At 44.8% G+C, this 19,144-nt stretch overlaps 1 protein-coding gene across 1 annotated transcript; it reads left to right on the top strand.

Annotated features, from left to right (window-relative positions):
• Positions 1-258: 258 nt before the first annotated feature.
• Positions 259-18,731, top strand: myo7ba (myosin VIIBa). The gene is made up of 46 exons (XM_088312442.1): positions 259-288; positions 1,041-1,142; positions 1,374-1,526; positions 1,970-2,154; positions 2,409-2,530; positions 2,868-3,010; positions 3,091-3,204; positions 3,500-3,653; positions 4,560-4,636; positions 4,727-4,846; positions 5,384-5,523; positions 5,791-6,001; positions 6,093-6,228; positions 6,940-7,112; positions 7,354-7,494; positions 7,593-7,751; positions 8,242-8,334; positions 8,413-8,507; positions 8,569-8,653; positions 8,964-9,182; positions 9,811-10,014; positions 10,308-10,523; positions 11,125-11,289; positions 11,781-12,071; positions 12,178-12,468; positions 12,648-12,767; positions 12,838-13,011; positions 13,387-13,614; positions 13,689-13,856; positions 13,926-14,043; positions 14,347-14,473; positions 14,554-14,714; positions 14,779-14,960; positions 15,044-15,162; positions 15,242-15,396; positions 15,481-15,634; positions 15,744-15,899; positions 16,199-16,304; positions 16,370-16,483; positions 16,556-16,643; positions 16,722-16,828; positions 17,265-17,450; positions 17,595-17,711; positions 17,804-17,887; positions 17,960-18,079; positions 18,460-18,731. Exons 1-46 carry the CDS (start codon positions 274-276, stop codon positions 18,550-18,552), a joined length of 6,681 nt encoding a protein of 2,226 aa, XP_088168568.1. The 5' UTR covers positions 259-273; the 3' UTR covers positions 18,553-18,731.
• The last annotated feature ends 413 nt before the right edge of the window (positions 18,732-19,144 follow it).

Genomic DNA, 19,144 nt, shown 5'->3' with positions numbered 1-19,144 from the left:
TCATAACGGGCACCACTTGTCTGTCTATCCTTCCTTTGAATCAGGAATTCAATGCAATGAAAAGATTATACGCTTATGTTATGTAAACATGTTGCAGTCCTCACAAAGACCAAATGAAATTGTGTAAATAAAACACCGGTGGGCAACCTTGGGCTTGGGGTCCAAAAATTCCTTAGATTTATAAAATGGGCCCTGATAGAGAAAAAGATGTTCATGACTGCGTGAAATCCTAGACGTGTGATTTTTGGCTTTTTCTTCCAGATTTCCACAGCGATGCATCTGTCTAAGGTAACGGTTTTTTCTATTTTTGAGATGTTGCAGTATATGAAGTGCATCTGGAATGTATTCATTGGGCTTCAGTTTACCCACATCTCATTACAGCCTTACTCAAAAAATAACTTGACTCCCCCCAGCCCCCAAAAGTTCCACATTTTTTGCTATGAGCCATCACTTTGACAATTTAATCTTACTTTGACTTTTGAGCGATGTATGGTGGCCGTAAACTCAACTTACTCCACAACAAGGAAAAGTTTGATATTTGAACACAAATGGTGTCATAACACATAAACCGATAATGTAACAATAATCACAGACATGTATTGTTTATCCTCTGCGTAGAACGGACATTTCTGTGGGCTTACGAAGGAGTTTCGACCTGCTTCTTTGTCTTTTATGCTACACGTCAAAAGGAACAGCACAATTATTACCCCCAAAAAGTGGAAACAACCATTTAGTTTTTCACAAATTTAATTTTCATTGCTGTATTTTCTTTATATGAAGTACAATTGTATAGAATTTTTCTTATTTAAAAAAAAAAACGTTATTTTTGTTAAGCTTTATTTTAGGCTGACAAGTGACAGCCCATTTGCCATTTACAGCACATTGAAGAGGAATTGCAAAGAATTTAAAGAGGGAAAAATAAATCATGCAAAACACATTTAAGGTTGCCTGTAATATAACCAAATGTGGAAAAATTGAATTGAACACTTATGGATTTGTTATTACATGAATGTAATCACTGCGGTTGTTTAATCAATTAGGGGGATTTCGTGTGGGTGGATACCGGGTCCGGGGTGCCCATCGGGGCCCAGGTGAAGGTGACTGACACGGGGCAGCTTCAGCTCATCGATGACGAAGGAAAGGTAAAAAAAATAAAGATATAAAATTGCGGTGTGTATTTCTCTGCAGTGTGGAAAATAGTAATCGCGGCAAAATCTTGTGATTTCCTGAAAAATCTGATATGTAAAATTTAGATGTGTACAATTTCAAGATTGTTGTGATATAGCAATGGTCGACTGTTAAAATCCATATATATATTAAAATATAAATTTGTCAACTATTTGGTGGCGCGTATTAACAAACCCAACATCCAGGAACACAAGATCACCAAGCGTACGGAAGGTGGCCTCCGGCCCATGCACCCCACCTCGGTGCAGGGTGTGGACGACATGATCCGGCTGGGGGACCTGAACGAGGCCGGCCTCCTCAGAAACCTTCTGGTGCGACACAAAGACGGACTCATCTACGTAAGTCCATCCCTCACCGCTTTTTATGGGGCCGTAATCGCCCTCCTGGAAGTGCTTAATCTCCGCCCTGGACTTTGCCCCGCTCTTGGGGTTTTATCACTTGTCTCCATGGCGACCAATCTGATTCTACTGCAAAATGGAATATGAAGTGAGATTGAGAGCCGTTTTGCTACATGTAGTTACGAAACTGTAAATGTCAGAGTCAACATGACAAATGGTGTGGCTGTGGATTGGCCAGATTTCCTAGGAGGGTCCTAGCCACAATGGGCACCACTTCCCTCCACTTTTTAGTTACCTGGCTGTCAAGGTAAAAATTCTTAGTGGTTCTTCACAGAGGATAAATTTATATATTTTTTTTGTGTATGTGTGCATTTTTCATTACACTGGAGCTACTTTCCCCTAAAGGCTCCAAAGACATTAAACAGCTGACCCTGATTTTCCAGACATACACGGGTTCTATCCTGGTGGCGGTGAACCCCTACCAACTGTTGCCGCTCTACACGGCTGATCACGTGCACCAGTACACGGATCGGCGCCTGGGCGAGCTACCTCCGCACGTCTTTGCCATCGCAGACAGCTGTTTCTTCAAAATGCGCCGCAACCGCAAGAACCAGTGCTGCGTCATCAGGTTTGGGGACCGTTTGGGTTTTTTGGAGTTGGAAGAATGACCAAACTCTGCTCCCGGAAGAAGCAAATCATTTGAGTTACAAGCATTGGCGCAGAAACCGATTAAACTTGTACATCAAGGTACCATTGTATTAATTTTTGACCCTGACTGCTTGGTTGCTCCGGCTTAAAACGGTTTCTGCGTATGTTGTAAAGCACTTTGTGAGTCCCCAGTTTAAGAAGTGCTACGTGAATAAAATATTTGTGTTGCCCCAGTGGCGAATCAGGAGCTGGCAAAACAGAGAGCACCAAACTCATGCTGCAGTTCCTCGCGGCGGTAAGCGGCCAGCACTCCTGGATTGAGCAGCAGATTCTAGAGGCCAACCCCATCCTGGAAGGTAACACATAACTTGACTCAAATTGAGGCAGAGGTACCAGTTTACAGGATCTTCGAGTTTTTAGGGCCTCCAAGTTTTATACCCTGAAAAAAACCCCTAGAGGCGACCACCCACCTCACAAACCCAGAACTTAATTGTCCTTAGGTTTGAATGTGACTGGATGGTTCTTGGTGTATATGTACCGCACAATCGGCTAGAATCCAGTCCAGGGTGTATCCCAAATTCAGCTAGTTTCGACTCCATCTCATCCACAATCTTAATGAGGACAAGCAGTAAAGAAACTAGATGGATGGCTGTAAAAACCTTATCTTCTCACTTCCTTTAACGATCCCCGCAGCTTTTGGGAACGCCAAAACCATCCGCAATGACAACTCCAGCCGTTTCGGCAAGTACATTGACATCAACTTCACCAAAGGGGGTGCCATTGAAGGGGCTCGCATCGAGCAGTACCTGCTGGAGAAGTCCAGAGTGTGTCGCCAGGTAAGTTTGCGAAACCACTTGACACAAATTCTAAAGAGTTGTCTTGAAGTTGAAGTTGAAGAAGAATGTTTGCTTTCCAGGCACCCGAGGAGAGGAACTACCATGTTTTCTACTACATACTGATGGGAATGCCGGCCGAGCAGAAGAAGATCCTATCCCTCGGGAGCGCTGCTGAATACAATTACTTGACGATGGTAATAAACGCCCTTTAGAAAGACTCCTGGTCTGCCTGTTTTTCTAATGGAAAAAAAGTCTTGCGAATGTGTTGAACGACTGAAATAAAAAGTAATTTCACTTTTCTTTAGGCTTGTTAATGGACATTTTTAAGATTTTCTTTTTCTTTAGTTAGCAGAGAGTAAAAATAAAAGTTGTCCAAAATAGAAATACTCAATTACATATAGCTGAAAGTAAGGAAGTATTAGTGCTTGATTACGTCACGCCATTGTCCTTGGATTAACACACACACACACAACTGTACGGTATGACCAGGGGAAGTGCACCAGCTGCGAGGGTCGTGACGATGTGAAGGAATACGCTCACTTCCGCTCTGCGCTGAAGATCCTCATGTTCAGCGAGAATGACACCTGGGAAATCTGCAAGCTGCTCGCAGCCATCCTGCACATTGGCGATGTCAACTTCGAAGGTGAGACAGGTGTAAGGTGGCCATGTGTATAGCTTTCTGTAGTTTTTGTCTTGACTTAGTCCCGACTCTGGAAATTCTTGTTCTTGTCATGGTATTGGGTCCTCATAAGTCCTGGTCTTTGACTTGGTCTCATCTACTCAAACGCTTGTTCTTGACTTTGTCTTGGTCTGGATTTGGCCACGGCTTCTCAAATTCTTGGTGTTGGCTCGTTCTCAGGTCCTCAAATTCTTGTACTTTGACTTGGTCTCAGCTACTAAAATCCTGGTCTTCATTAGATTTTTTTTTCCTCCTCAAAGTCTTGGTCTTGGCTTGGTCTCAGCTCCTCAAATTATTGGTCTTAACTCACAAAATTTTGGTATTTGACTTGGTCTTGGCTCCTCAAAATCTTTCTCGCGACTCAACCTCAACTTGGGGGCGGCATGGCACAATGGTAGAATGATCGTCTCCCATCTCAGAGCTTTGGGGTTCGATCCCCGGCTGGTGTGATCATGGCAAAGTGACCCTGAGCGAGATACGGAACCCCCAGTTGCTCCTGATGCTCCGTCATCAGTAGGTAGATGAGATCCAAGTACTTTGAGTACCAAAGGTAGAAAAGCGCTATGGAAGTGACGGCCCATTTACCTTCAAAGTCTTGATTTTGGTCTCAGCTCCTCAATTATTTGGTTTTGGCATTGTCACACCTTCTGAAAATCTTAACTTGGCTCCAATGCTGTAAAGTCTTTATCTTGACTTGGTTTCCCCTCAAAGTCTTGAACTTTGTGATGTGTTCCAACTTCAGTCTTGTTCTAGACCTGGTCTCAACCCCTCAAAGACTACATCCTGGTCATGGCTCCTCATATTTTTGCTTCTGATATGGTGTCAACTTGTCTTCAATCTTAAAAATACCCCCACTCTCCTTCATTTCAGGAACCATCGTTAATAATCTGGAGGGCTGCGAAGTCCTGGCATCATTGCATTTCGACATGGTCAGCCAACTTCTGGAGGTGAGTAAAAAAATTTGATAGCATATTCAAGTTAGTTGTTATAGTAATAGTAGTTAGGGTTTACAACACTTCCTTGCCTTTGTCCCTTAGGTGGATCCAAAAGTACTAGAGAAGAGTTTGACTCAGCGTTCCTTCATGACCATTAGGGAGAGCGTGAGCAAAGTTCTGACCTCAGCACAGGCCCTGGACGGCAGGGACGCCTTTGTCAAGGTAATAAGAAGCCGCTCCTTAAACTGTATTCACCTTTCAATCTAAATCTTTGTTTAGATTTTTTTGCCCCTCAGAATTTTGGTCTCTACTTGGTCTCAAGCCCTTAAATTCTTAACTTGTTCTTGGATGCTCAAAGTCTTGGTATGAATATCAATACCTCTTGTCTGTCCCAGCTCTCCCAACATTTAATCTTAACTTGGTTTCGTCTTGATCTGCAACCCTCATAGTCTTAGCCTTGACTTGATTTTTAGCCCCTCAGTGTCTTGGTCTTCATTTGGCCTCAACCCCATAAATCTTGATTTTGATCTTGACTCATCAAAATCTTTCGAATGCTAACAAGTATAGTGATGTCAATAGGATGCTAAGAGTATAAATAAGCACTCTTACTCAAATAGTAGTTTAATAAGAATGCAAGGCGGCATTAAGTTAAGAGTCTAACAAGTGGATGTTTTGCTCTGTGTGTGTGTGCGTGTGAACCTCTTGTGCTTCGGTGGCCACACTTTTATGACAGAAATGATTTTCTTCATGGTCCGCCAGGCTATTTACGGCCGTCTTTTCATTTGGGTGGTGGACAAAATCAATGCGGCCATTCACAAGCAGCCCGGGGAGTCCGACGAGGTCAGGCAGTCCATCGGCCTCCTTGACATCTTCGGCTTCGAGAATTTCAGCACAAACAGGTCAGTGTTTCAGCTCCTCAACTTAGAAGTTTTTAAGTTGATTTTTTTTTTTTTTTTTGCTTTGTGTTACAAGCCAAAATTTAAGTTACGAGAAAAATTCAGCTATGCCGCCATTTGAGTGAAGTGAAAAAAAATGTGGGAATTTTCTGCTTTGATTGAACGAGAAAGAGAGTCGAACACAAATACAAAACGTGAACACGAGCACAGTGCTGCTGTGGTCCACATCTCCTGCTCACATATATTTCTACTTACTTCTCACCACTGCAGCTTTGAGCAACTCTGCATCAACTACGCAAACGAGCAACTCCAGCAGTTTTTCGTCAGGCACGTGTTCAAGTTAGAGCAGGAGGAATATGCCAGAGAAAGCATCGTGTGGGAGCGCATCGACTACAAGGACAACCAGGAAACCTTGGATGTCCTCGCCAACAAGGCCCTCAACATACTGGCCCTCATCGACGAAGAAAGCAACTTCCCAAAGGTCTAAATTCTCGCATGTTGGAGATCAAAAAGTTCCCGTTTGGTAATCAGGTTCATAGAGTTTTGTTTTGTTGCTCGGTGCGACTCTTCAGGGTACAGATACCACCATGCTCCAAAAAATGAATCAGGTCCACGGGAAGGGGAGCATCTACATTTCACCCAAGAATAACTACGAGACTCAGTTTGGAGTCAATCATTTTGCAGGCGTCGTCTACTACGACTCTAAAGGTAACTCGAAAAACGAGCCCACAGTCATTTTTTCTGCAAATCCCCAAAGTATCGGCTAAGATCCTGTTTGGTTTCAAGGCACGGTTAGGGTTTTAAACAGCTGTTACAAATTAGTGTTTGAAGCCATCGATAGGATTTAAGGACAAGTTTCAAACCAAGATTAGAGTTTCAGGATAGTAGGGTTATGGTCTCGTATTTAAAATGCAGGCCTGGGTTTTAAAAGTTTCAGGATAGCGTCATGGTTTCAATTCCAACCATTGTTTAGGGTTTCAAACAGTTGGGGTTTTGAATTAGGGCTTGGAGCCAAGGGATTCCACTGGTTAAGGATTCAGGACGGTGTTCTAGTTTACAATTAGGTTTTCAATCAAGGGTTAGCAATTTTTAATTAGGGTTTTGGAAAGGAGTTCGTTTCATGACAGTTAGACTTTACGAATATAGTTTCAGGGCTGGATTAGGGTGTCAAACAATTAAGGTATTAAATTGAGGTTTCAAGATGAGGGCAGAGTTTCAGGACAGGTTTACAGTTTTAAATTGGATTGAATTTTGAGTAAGAGTTTCAGGACAGGGTTAGGATTTCAAGCCAATATTCTGTTTTTAATTGTGCCTTCTACACAAAATCCAAAGCATTATTCTGACTGGTGATATTTGATTTATGACTGTCAGCCAAAGAGAAAAGCTAACAAAGTCACTTCTCCAATAAAACATCCCAAGGTTTCCTGGAGAAGAACCGCGACGCTCTGAGCCCAGACCTCATTCAACTGGTGGAGACATCCGGTAACAAGTTGCTCAAGATGGTCTTTCACAATGACATGTCCACTAACAACAACGCCAAGAACACAGCCAACCCCAAGATGGTCATCAACACACCCAAGAACTCACTCAGGGTCAGTTAGCATTAACCACCAAGCGACCACTGCTTAGAACTCATAAAACTGTCTTGAACTCTGTCCTGAAAACTTAAACGTAGTTTCCAAGTCTAATTTGAAATGCTAACCTTTCTCTACAATCCCTAATCCAGACCTGAAACCAGAACCTGAACCCCCAACCTATGCTTGAAACCCAAATCCAAGACTGAAACCCTAATTTGAAAACCTGACTCGGTTGTCCCATGTTTGTGTGTGACAGCAAACGAACGACGGCAAGAAACGAGTTCCCACGCTGACGGGTCAGTTCCGTCAATCCCTAGACTCGCTGATGAAAACCCTGACCGTGTGTCAGCCGTATTTCATCCGGTGCATCAAACCTAATGACTACAAGAAGCCCATGGTTAGCACAACCCACCTCAACGCACAACATCAGAGAACACACACATACACACACATATTTGATTTGTGTGTTTTGTTTTTTGTTTTGGGTGTATTCAGCTGTTCGACAGAGAGCTGTGCCTGCGTCAGCTGCGCTACTCTGGCATGATGGAGACCATCAGGATCCGCAAAGCCGGTTATCCGGTACGCTACACATTTGATGAGTTCCTGGGCCGCTACAGGGTTCTTCTCAAGACCTACATCTGTGACCCACAAAAGGTGTGTAGCTTTGTTGGAGATTGAAAATCTTGGTCTCACCCCTTAAATTATTTGTCTTGAAATGGTCTCCACCGTTCAAAGTTTTGGTCCAGGCTTGTGTTATGTACGGGCATACACGGGGACAGCCCCGGGAAAATGGTTGGGGAGAGTGGACCCCGGTGACGTGGCGTTGTTGTGGCCCGCGACAGAAATAAACAAGTTGATCATCACGTCGTAGTCTGGGAGTTATTCCTACATAACAGCTTGGTTTTGGTTCCTTGGCATCAGTCAACTGTTCAAGTCTTGATCTTGACTAGGTCTTGATTCTGCAACATTTTAACTCTGGCTCCTTAGTCTAGGTCTTGACTCATAACCCCTTCATTTCTTGTTCTTGACACGGTCTACAGTCCTCCAAATATTTGTTTGACTCCTCATAGTCTTAACTCTTTCTCAGCTTTTCACATTCTTGTTCTGGATGTGGTTTTCCACCTGTGTGTGTGTGTGTGGACAGGAGAGCAAAGAGAAATGTTGCGAAAGCATCTGCGAGTCTGTGCTGGCCGGCGAGGGTGACTGGAAGACGGGAAAGACAAAGATATTCTTGAAGGTAAGCTGACATGGACTGATAAATGAATGACACGATAACCCCACCCAAAAAAATTAAATCCTAACAAATGGCCTTTAGGACTTCCATGACACCATGCTGGAAGTGCAGCGGATGAAGGAACTAAACGCCAAGGCACTTTTGATGCAGAAGGTTCTACGAGGCTACAAATACAGGTAAAAGAGATCACTCGTGTGTATTCGGATCATTTTTATTCATGTCATGACTTTTTTTCAGGAAACAGTTCCTAAAGAAAAAAGCAGCTGCTCTCGTCATCCAGAAGCACTGGCGAGGACACAAAGGGAGACAAGTGTACCGGGTGGTAAGTCCAGGCAACTTAATATTCTTATTATAAATCATTCCCCCAAAAATTGGCGCAGTTGGGCTTTTGATGGAGATTTCCGGATCAACCTTTACACTTGACCTGAATTGTCTTGCCTAAACTTTGGACTGTCCACCTGTTTAATGTTCAAAATCCACCACAGGTGTTTGATCCATGAACATTTTCCAAAGATGAACGAACTGAAAGTGGCACAGAAAGGCATTAGACAATGACGTCTATGGACATGTGTATACTGTTGATATCCAATGATGATAAAATGATGCCTCACTCCTCATGTGATCTATTTTAGGTCCAGAAGGGATTTGCCAGGCTGCAGGCACAGGTTCGCTCTCGCCAGCTGCACCTTCAGTACAAGAGAAAGCGGCAGGCGGCCATCTTGCTGCAGGCACAGGTGCGGGGCTATGTGGCCCGGAAGGATTGGAAGCGGAAGAAGGACGCCGTGGTCTTCTTGCAGGCGCACACGAGAGGCCTGTTGGCCAGGAGGGCGGTCAAGAACATGCGGAGAAACGTAAGACCAACTTCAACGTCTGACGTATTTAAAATGTTTTTGAAGGTACTCATAACACGAAGGTTCCAGTTTTTCTGGTCTCGCCGAATGAAGACCTATCAAAGGTTTCAAGTCAGGGTTTTTAGTTGTTAAGGTTTCAAACATGGGTAAGGTTTTGAAATTAGGGTTTCAAGCCAGAGATATGGGGTCACAGTAGACCTACGCCAGACGTAAGAATTCAAACTAGAGGTAAAGGAGTACAGTTTCAAGACAAAGGCAGTGTTTCAAAGTAGGCTTTCAAGCTAGGGTAAGGATTTCAAAATAGAGTCTCAAGCCAGATTTCTGGATTTAAACGAGGTTTATATTTTAAAGTATGGTCTCACTACAGGGTTACGGCTTTCAAAGTAGGGTTTCAAGCCCTAATTAATGTTTTAATAAGTGCTAGTATTTCAAAAAACCTGGATAGAGGTTAAAACAAAAAATAGGGTTTCAAATAAGTGTTTCAAGACATGGTGCTTTAAAACCAGGCTTATTGTTAAATGTTATGGTTTTAAATTATGTTTACAACTCAGCGTTATGGCTTGAAGTTGGAATTTTCATAATTATTTATTTAGCTATTTAACTATCTGCGTGTTTCTATGTATTGAAGTATCTCTCAGCTAAAGAGAAAGAGGCCGAAAATCTGGCCATGCTGAAGCGTCAGAAGCATCTTGAGGACGTGCTCAGGCAGAAGAAGGAGATGGAGGCCCGAGCTCAATCCGAATCCATCACGGATAAGCAGGTGGACGACATCTTTGGCTTCCTGCCCGTCATGGTGGGGGGTCAAGAGGGGCAGGCGCCTGAAGGGTTCGAGGTGAGGACCCACAAACCAGTGGTGAGAAAATGAAGCTTCAAATTCCCTTCGTGAACCAGTTATTGTATTTTTGACTACTGTAGATGGAACTGTTGGTTTAAGTAAAGGGTTTGAAAAATGGCAAGTCAGTGTGCTTTTAGCCCAATATTGGACAGAGAGTGGCATTTACTGGAGTCCAAAACAACTACAACTGGTTCACGAAGCTGATTTGAAGCTTCATTTACCCATCACTACCGCAAACCTCCCGGCAGTCCTACTTTGATGTCAACACATTCTTCGTGTGTGCTTTCAAGACCTTGGAGAGCAAGCGGGTGCTCCTGGAGGAGATTGACATTGACACCATCTCCATTGAGGACGAAGACCTTTCCGTAGAGGACCAGGGCGACCTGGACGATTACCCATTCTCCAAATTGGCGTCGATGTACTTCCAGGGCGGTGCGTCACATTCGCACATCCGCCAGAGGCTGAGACGGCCACTGCTCTACCATGAGGACGAGCGAGACGTCCTGGTACTTGCTCATCCACTAACGGCTCATTCCAGACCAACCGGGAAGTTGGTTTCCCCTTGGCAGCTAGCGTGAGAAGCTGACATAGAAGTCAACATCTTCATACTGATGTAAAATTAAAATATGACACCCATAAAACACTGCGTTTGATCAAAAAGCATAATGTAGCTAACTAGCAAGCATGAGGAGCTAGCATAGCATTTCAGATTTTCAGACTCACTTAAAACACTCAAGTTTTTCCTTGCAACTGATATATCAGTTGGTTGTGGTCACCAGTCAGTGGATAGAACAGGAAGCTAATGTTGGTGTTAACAACATGCTAGTTTGCTGTAAGGGAATGCGCAAATGACAAGCAAAAGGCAGCTAAACTGATGCTAACAAGTGGCTATGAAAAATGAATATAAACTGCAACATCTTCACATTAATCAAATAGTTGTGTCAATGACAAGCATATGTCGGCTAGCTAGTCGGCGGTGAGTTAACGACAAGCTAGCAATTAGCTTGTTAACAACTTCCCATTTGTCTGGAACGTAGCCCCAATCTTTTCACAAGTTCAGCTAATTTTCTCACAATGCCGTCATTCCTGTTCTTGTGTGGTTACCAGGCCTCGCTGACAGTTTGGTGGATCATTCTGAGGTTCATGGGGGATCTTCCTGAACCAAAAAACCAGTTCCAGGTCCAGGCAAACTCCTCACAGGAGCGCTTTGTCGCTCAGGACGTCATTAACAGGAAGGACAGACGTCTCAGCCACATGGTCGGGCTGGATCAGGTACACGGCCCTTGAAATAAATCAATAGTGGTCTAGTAGTACTCAAAACTAAGATAAATTCCCGCCCAACTGGTTCTAGTGCCAGTTCTGCACTTGTTCTAAAGAAAAGTTCAGAATTTCAGATAAACTTCACAGAATGGGATAAGCGTTGTTGGATGGACAGAACGCCTTTCGCACAGGCCACGTCTAGACCTTGTCTCCACCCACCAATTTAAGGTTTCAAGCTTGGGTTGGGCATTCAAAGTTGACTACTCAGTAATCAGGTTTCACATTAGAGTTACATTTTCAAGTTTAGTGTTTCAACGAGAGTTCGGGGTTCAAAGTAGGGCGTCAAACCAGGCTTTATGTGTCAATTTAGGTATTCAGACCTGCGCTATATTTGAATTTAGAGTTTCCAGGGTTAGAACCTGAAAAGAGAGTCTCTGATACGCCAACTTTGCAAAAACTCTGCATCTAAAGAGGCCTTTGTATTTACCTTCCTTTTGTTTTAGCGGGTGCTCCGGAACAAAAAGGGCCCACAACCTTCTCCTGTTCAGGAGGAGTCCACTCCCAGAAAGGCGTCCATCTTCACAGATCTCCTGTCCAGAAACAAGAGGGCTGCTGCGGGAGAGGCAGCCCCAAACGCCAAGATCTACACCGTCCCTGAAGGGAGCCCTCGCACCAGGAAGGGCTCCACCTTCACAGACCTACTGTCCCGGAGTCGGAAAACCTCCGGTGTTCAGGAAAATGGCATTCCCAAATCCTCTTCCAGCTTCCGGAAACCTTCGATCATCATGGAAGAGGTGAGACTGAGTTTTTGTCATTGTTTGGTAGTGACTCTTTCTGTGACTTGGAACTACCTGGCTTTATTGTTTACAAATATTAAGAAAAGATCAATTTTCCCTTTAGTCTGATGATCAGACAGAGGTATCCAAGGCTCCCACCCTACAGACAGTGAAAGAGGATGTTGGTGATGTCTTGATCGGTGAAGGACCCACCCTGGACCGGCCCCTTACATCTCTGGAAAAACTCCACATCATCGTGGGCTATGCCATAGTCCGACGCGACCTCAGGGATGAGATCTATTGCCAGATCTGCAAACAGCTGCACGACAACAACAACCGCAACAGCTACTTCCGAGGATGGATCCTTCTCTCGCTCTGTCTGGGCGTCTTCCCGCCGAGTGAACAGATTATAAGGGTGAGGAGAGTCTATTTAGACACTCAAAGCTAACGTAGGAGTCAACACCTTCGTTCGGAAATATTATAAAATGTTAGACTGAAAATACTTCTAACCTCCGTTGGTAAAAGAGTTAACAAAATCTTTGGCTAGCAAGCTAGCAAGAAAGAGAAACTAAAAGAACCTCTCTACTGGAATAGTACATCCAGAGTTTCATCCGCTCCGCTCCGAGCGGCTACGCATCCTACTGTGCTGAGAGGCTGCGTCGCACCCTCGCCAACGGCGCGAGAGGCGAGCCCCCGGCCTGGCTCGAGCTACAGGTACTGCGACTGACTGATTTAGGGTCAAGTTTCATGGAGATTTACGACATTTTTTTCTTTGACATGACAGGCAACAAAAACGAAGAAGCCCATGGTGGTATCAGTCACGCTCATGGACGGACGCTCCGTCAACCTTCCAGTCGACTCGGCTTCAACGTCCAAGGAGCTCTGTCAGCTCCTCGCCAACAAAGTCAAACTAAAAGACACGTTTGGCTTTTCTCTCTATGTTGCTCTGTATAAAAAGGTAAATATCTGACAGAGGTCGGGTTAAGTCACATACAGAATGTGCAAATCCTAAATATAGACCTTGAAGTTTTAACATTATTCAGTTACTGTGGAAAAAAAGAGTCAAGTTGAGCCTGCACTAAATTTAAATAGATTAAAAGTGAATAATAAAATAACTTCCTTTCAAAAAATTGGAACAATTGTCCTGTAAACAATGTCAAATGTATACAGGAAATAGTTATCAAGTTGAGTACCAAGTCCCCGCTAAAATTGGCGACCTAAGTCCAACTTGTGTCAAGTCATGTGACTTAAGTCCCCCACCTTTGCTATCAGTGAGACCTTATCCGGGGTCAAAGTGCAAAGTGGCTATAACTCGTGGACTTTCGTTGCCGAGGTATGGGCCCTGGGCGGCGGCCGTGAGCATGTGATGGACGCCATCTCCCAGTGCGAGCAGGAGGTGAAGCGGCGCGGCGGGCAGGAGCAACATGCACCCTGGCGCCTGTTCTTCCGCAAGGAGATTTTCACGCCGTGGCACGACTGCGCCGAGGACAAGATCAGCACAGAGCTCATCTACCGGCAGGTTGTCCACGGCCTGAAGTTTGGAGAGTACCAAATGGAGAAGGTGAGCTCAGACCTGGAAGGTACCTGATGCTCCATCAATAAACTGTTTCGTGTTCCTTTCTGAAATGGACGCAGGAAGATGATTTTGTCCAACTCGCCGCCAAGCATCTCTATATCCAGCATGGCTCCGATAACAGCGGCGAGGCTGTGAAGGAAGCCGTACAGGCTTGCATCAGCAACTCTCTCCTGGAGGCGAAGTCTGAAGGCAAATGGGTGCAAATGGTCAGCACGGCCCACGCGCAGGTTAGTTCACGTCCACGGTTGTCAACCGCCAAGCCTCTGGAGTCTCATGTCGGGCTTCTTTTCTGGAAGGGATCCTATTTGAGTTCTCTGCCAAAAGCGGATTCTGTGAAGGCGGAGATTGTGGATTATGCCCGAGAGACGTGGCCCATCTTCTTCTCGAGGTTTTTTGAGGTGGCCAAGCTGTCAGGTAGGACTAAAATCCGCATTCTACCTATGAGCAGGGAACTTTTTAAAAAGAGGGACGGTGAATGTCCAACAATAGGGCGATCCAAATCTCCAGCCTCTCTGGGAATAATGTTGATGAGAATTCAGCCAGGAGTTGAACATCAGGTACAAAAGGTGGATTACGGTCTTTGTCTTGAGCATGGTTGCCAACAAGGACTGATTGGTGCGCCCTGCCAGTCATGGTTCCTTATAATTAACTTTTGCCCCCTTTACGACATAAAATGTGCTACATAAACAGTTGGGTTGTATTTTGGCATGTTTCTAGGTCCTCCACTGCCAAAGAACAAGTTCATCGCGGCCATCAATTGGACTGGCATCACCTTCCTGGATGAGCGAGAAAAGAGGTTGTTGGAACTCTCCTTCCCTGAAGTAACTGGCGTTAACTCCACAAGGTAGAGGCTAGAAAGCAAGAAGCGATTCCAGGGTACTCCACAACTGAAAGCTAAAGGCATCTTTTTTTTTTTTTATCCAGGGGTGCTAAAGGCCCAGTGGTGTCTTTGCTGACTCTGAAGGGAGAGTTCACGCTGAGTGGCTCCACGGCTGAGGATATGGCTGAGCTGGTCACCATGTTCCTCAGTGGATTGACGGAGCGCTCGCAGTATGCCGTGGCCCTGAAGCAGATGGACAAGCAAGGTTTGGCATGGAATCACTGGAAGCGTTCGTCGATAACCGCTAACTCCGTCCGTCTTTCTGACAGATGACCCGACATTCCTCAGCTTTAAGAAGGGCGAGCTCATCATCATACTCAAACAAAATGACTTCTCGCAGCAGCGTGGGTGGATCAATGGGCAAAATGCCAGCACGGGAAAAACAGGGGCCGTACCCATGGAGGCCATCTTAATCCTGCCGACGCTCAACAAACCCACAAATGAAGTCATGGTACAGTGACAGGCTGATGGAGTGCATTTCTCTCAACTGATTTTTTTATTGTTTTCATTTTTGGTTTTCCGTCTCCTTCACAGAGCTTGCTCAACCTGCCCCCCAACCAGCGTCAGAACATCCTGGCCAACCAGAAAGAGACGGGGACCATGGAGAGACTCGCTCCATTTACCTTGAGGGAGTTTTCCCTCGAGTATTTCAGGTATTTTCACCTTATTTGTGACTAAATTGATCTGCTTGAGGAGATTCTAGGAACTATCTTTGTGGCTGTGATTCCACAGGCAGCCCACGAAGGACGTGAACCGGCAGGTGATGTCGAGAAATGCTGCTCCCGAGAGGCTGTGGTTGAACTCGCGAGAGCCCATCAGACAGCCGCTCCTCAAGAAGCTTGTGGGCAACTCCGATTTGAGCCACAAAGCCTGTCTGGCCTTCACCGATATCCTTTCACTTCTCCACAACTTTGAAAATTTTCTGCATAAGATTCCAAATATTCCTATTTCTTCCCTGACTCTCTTTGCACCTATCCTCAAGTACATGGGCGATTACCCAACCAAGCAGATGCAGAGTCCCCTTGAACTCACTGATCAGATCTTTGGACCCGCCACGGAAAATGAGAGCCTCAGAGATGAGATCTACTGCCAAATTATGAAGCAAATGAGCAGCAATAACAACCGGTAAGGCACAGTCACATTTTTGTGGTTCTGAGGACCAAACTTTGCTACTTCCCCTCGCTCCCACCCTCATGTATCACATAATCTACTCCTGCTATGAATCAATTTGCAGGTTCAGTGTGGAACAGGGGTGGCAGCTACTCTGGTTGTGCTGCGGACTTTTCCCTCCCGGCCAGTCACTTCTGAAACAAGCGCAGCGATTTCTAGAGTCGCGGCGCATGGAGCCGCTGGCCTCCGACTGCCTGCAACGACTGCAGAGCTCTTTGAGGTCAGGAGAAGCCTCGAGTGGTTCGACACAAGCATGGGTGCAAACCACAATGGGAACGTAAACCAGGGCGCGTAAAACACGACTGAAGCAACATCGCGGAACGCAAATACGGATAACCACATTTGGCAACTTGAGCATGGACAAACGTTTAAATTCATCAACAGGAAGTCTTTGGTAGTTCTCATGTCAGGTTACATCATCAAGTGACTGACCAGCGCTTCCGAACAGTCAATCTTCTATTCTCATTCTTTTTTCTTTTTAATTTTGATGAATGTCAAACATATTCTTTCCCGCCGCAGAATTGAGCCAAGGAAGCTTCCCCCGCACCACGTAGAAGTGGACGCTATCCAGCAGAATAGCACGCAAATCTTCCACAAAGTCCACTTTCCCAATGACACGGGGGAGGTACGACAAACTGGTGTCGTACGCTTAATGCTGGAGGTCAACCTAACCGTGTATCCCGCGCGCAGATCTTTGAGGTGGCGACCAGCACCAAAATCAGGGATCTCATTCGGAACATTTCCAACAAGCTGCAACTGACCACAGCCGACGGCTTCAGCATTTTCATCAAGACACACGACAAGGTCCTTTGAGACTTTTCGTTGAACACGTTCCGGAAGAATTCCCTGCGGCTTTACGGTTCTTTTTCGTCTTAGGTCCTCAGTCTGAATGACAGCGACTACTTCTTTGACAGTCTGAGGCAGATCACAGACTGGTCCAAACAGACCAAACGCATTAAAGATGGTAATTCTTGGACACTCTTGATAAAGTTCCCAGTGGACATTTTTTTTTTGGAGCATCCTGTTTTTGTTTGCTCTGCAGGTAGTCAAGTCAGCATACCCTACCTGGTCTTCTTCATGAGGAAGCTGTGGTTCAACGTGATCCCTGGCAGAGACCTGGAGGCAGACCTCATCTTTCACTTCCCTCAGGTGCACACCACAGAACCAATAAAGTCACTCTAGTCTCAGAACCAGAATGCACAGTTGCTCTTGGCGAAATTTGCAAGACATGAATTAATTATTACAGTAATAGCTTTTATTTTTCTTAAAATTTCTGGTGTAAAGGCATTTTCTGTCATGTTTATAAATGTCACAGTACATTAAGAAAACCGCAAATCAAATCAAAATCGCAATATGTCATAAAAATCGCAATGCAATTTTTTCTCTAAAAATCGTTCAGCCCTATCTTAAGTAGAGCCCGAAAAAAAAATCTCAAGAATGCATTCATGAAAATACATAATACTACGAGTCTTCCATTTTGCTTCACAGTGTCCATTCGAGGCTCAATTTTGTCTGAGGCTCCTTCAAAAAGCAACTGATTCTAAAGCTTTTGTCCAATTATCACCATGCTGTATGTGTTTTCCAGGAAGTCCCCAAGTATCTGAGAGGCTACCACGTGTGCGTCAAGGAAGACATGATCCACATCGCATCGCTGCTCTTCCGCATTAACGTTGGTAACGACAAGAGTCAGTTTGTGACCATCCCCAAGATGCTGAAGGAACTAGTACCCGGTGACCAGCTCAAGACTTTTTCGGAGAACGAGTGGAAGAAGGTACGACTGTGGGAGTCAGTTTGACCGCTTTTGCTAACCAAAACAGCAGCACACTGTCTCTGCGACAAAGTAAATAAATTCCATGCGTGTTGTGTTTCCTTGCGTTTCACCGAACGATGTGGCGTTTTATTTTGTTGACATCAGAACATCGTGGCGTCTTTCAACAAGCAAGCGGGAATGACCGTGGAAGAAGCGAAGGTGGCGTTCCTGAAGACGGTTTGTCGCTGGCCGACGTTTGGCTGCGCCTTCTTCGAAGTGAAGGTGATCTCCTCACCTGCTCCCCAAATTCGTATAATCGTTGTTTTGCATGGCGACAACCATGAAGTGCTCTTCTCGTTTTCCAATCCTTTCAGCAAACATCCGAGCTAAATTTTCCGGACATTGTGCGGATCGCCATCAGCAAGCAAGGACTCACCATCATACACCCCAAAACCAAAGTCAGACTCCCGCTCTCATGTGATTGTGACGAACGTCATCCATGTTGTTAAGACATCTGCTCTGTGATGTAGGAAGTGTTGGCAAACCACCCGTTTAACCGCATCGCCAACTGGTGCAGCGGGAGCACATATTTCCACATGACAATCGGCAGTTTGGTGAAGGGCAACAAATTCCTGTGCGAAACATCGCTGGTGCGTACTTTTTTTTTTTGCGTCATCCTTGTTTGCATACCAATCAACTTTCCGTTTTCCATATAACGACTTTTGCAAGCACGCAGGATGTCTGCCATTTTAGTTTTGACGAGGCTATTGGAGTCATTTTGGCCATTTCGTGGAGGCCTTCAAAACAAACCCTCCATAAATTTGAACCGTGCATCGTAAACTGAAAAATAGCAAAAAAATTCAGTTCGGCATTGCATGCAAACGGAGGATGGTGGCAAAGTTTGACGACTCTGCAAACGACCCCAATGAACCCCCTCGGGCCAGTTTCACTTGGCAACATAAAACTTGGACATAAATGTGTCCATTTCATCTGATTGAACCGGTGTTTTCTCTTTCCCCCCCAAAAAAAGGGCTACAAGATGGACGATCTCATCACGTCATATGTCAACTTGTACATGCAAGAGAGGAGGCCAGTGCAGAGCAGGAACCGGCGCTTCGAATGATGCCTGCACGTCCAGCTTGACTCATCACTGCGTATGGAGACAAATTATTCGCAAAAGTAAATATTTACTTTACCGACTGGCATTACAAGCGTCTGCTGTAACTCAAATTTCATGTGAAAGTATTGCAACTTTACTGTCGGAGTCAATTTGACGTATTTATTCAAGTTCCCTGTAATCATATTTACATTCGTCACTTGGCTTGATCCGATTTTGATTCTTCACAAATGTTCATTTTTATGAACGCAGATTAAATGTTTTCCTCCAAATCTACCTGCCTCGGAAGCTTTCCAGTTTGACATTTTTATCATCTGCAGGTGGCGTGAGACTGCTTTTCACTGCAAGCAAATAAAAACTGTCACAGGAAGAAAAACTGTGACGGCAGAAAAGAGTTAAACGTTAGAACCCGAGCCCATGAATTTAGAATTGCCGGTGCTGTTTATGAAGAACAGTCATGAGATTTATTTAGTGTATTTTTTTAACTATAGAGTGCCCCCTACTGGTGAAAGAAAAATCCACAGAAAAGCCGCACTGTTGTATTAGCTGCCTGGTTCAAAATCTAGGGAAAAAAAATAGCGGTTTATAGTCCGGCAAA

This window comes from Idiotropiscis lumnitzeri, chromosome 13 (assembly GCF_059441095.1).
Source record: "Idiotropiscis lumnitzeri isolate Australia: NSW breed Sydney's pygmy pipehorse chromosome 13, RoL_Ilum_1.0, whole genome shotgun sequence".
Classification (NCBI taxonomy): Eukaryota; Metazoa; Chordata; class Actinopteri; order Syngnathiformes; family Syngnathidae; genus Idiotropiscis; species Idiotropiscis lumnitzeri.
The sequence above is the reverse complement of the archived record's forward strand: the minus strand, read 5'-3'. Positions and strand labels throughout refer to the sequence as shown.

Excerpts from the sequence above, each read along its gene's own strand:
- myo7ba (XM_088312442.1), top strand. Across the intron at positions 1,143-1,373 it reads TCATCGATGACGAAGGAAAG|GAACACAAGATCACCAAGCG; the intron begins GTAAAAAAAATA and ends CCCAACATCCAG. Across the intron at positions 7,495-7,592 it reads ATGACTACAAGAAGCCCATG|CTGTTCGACAGAGAGCTGTG; the intron begins GTTAGCACAACC and ends GGGTGTATTCAG.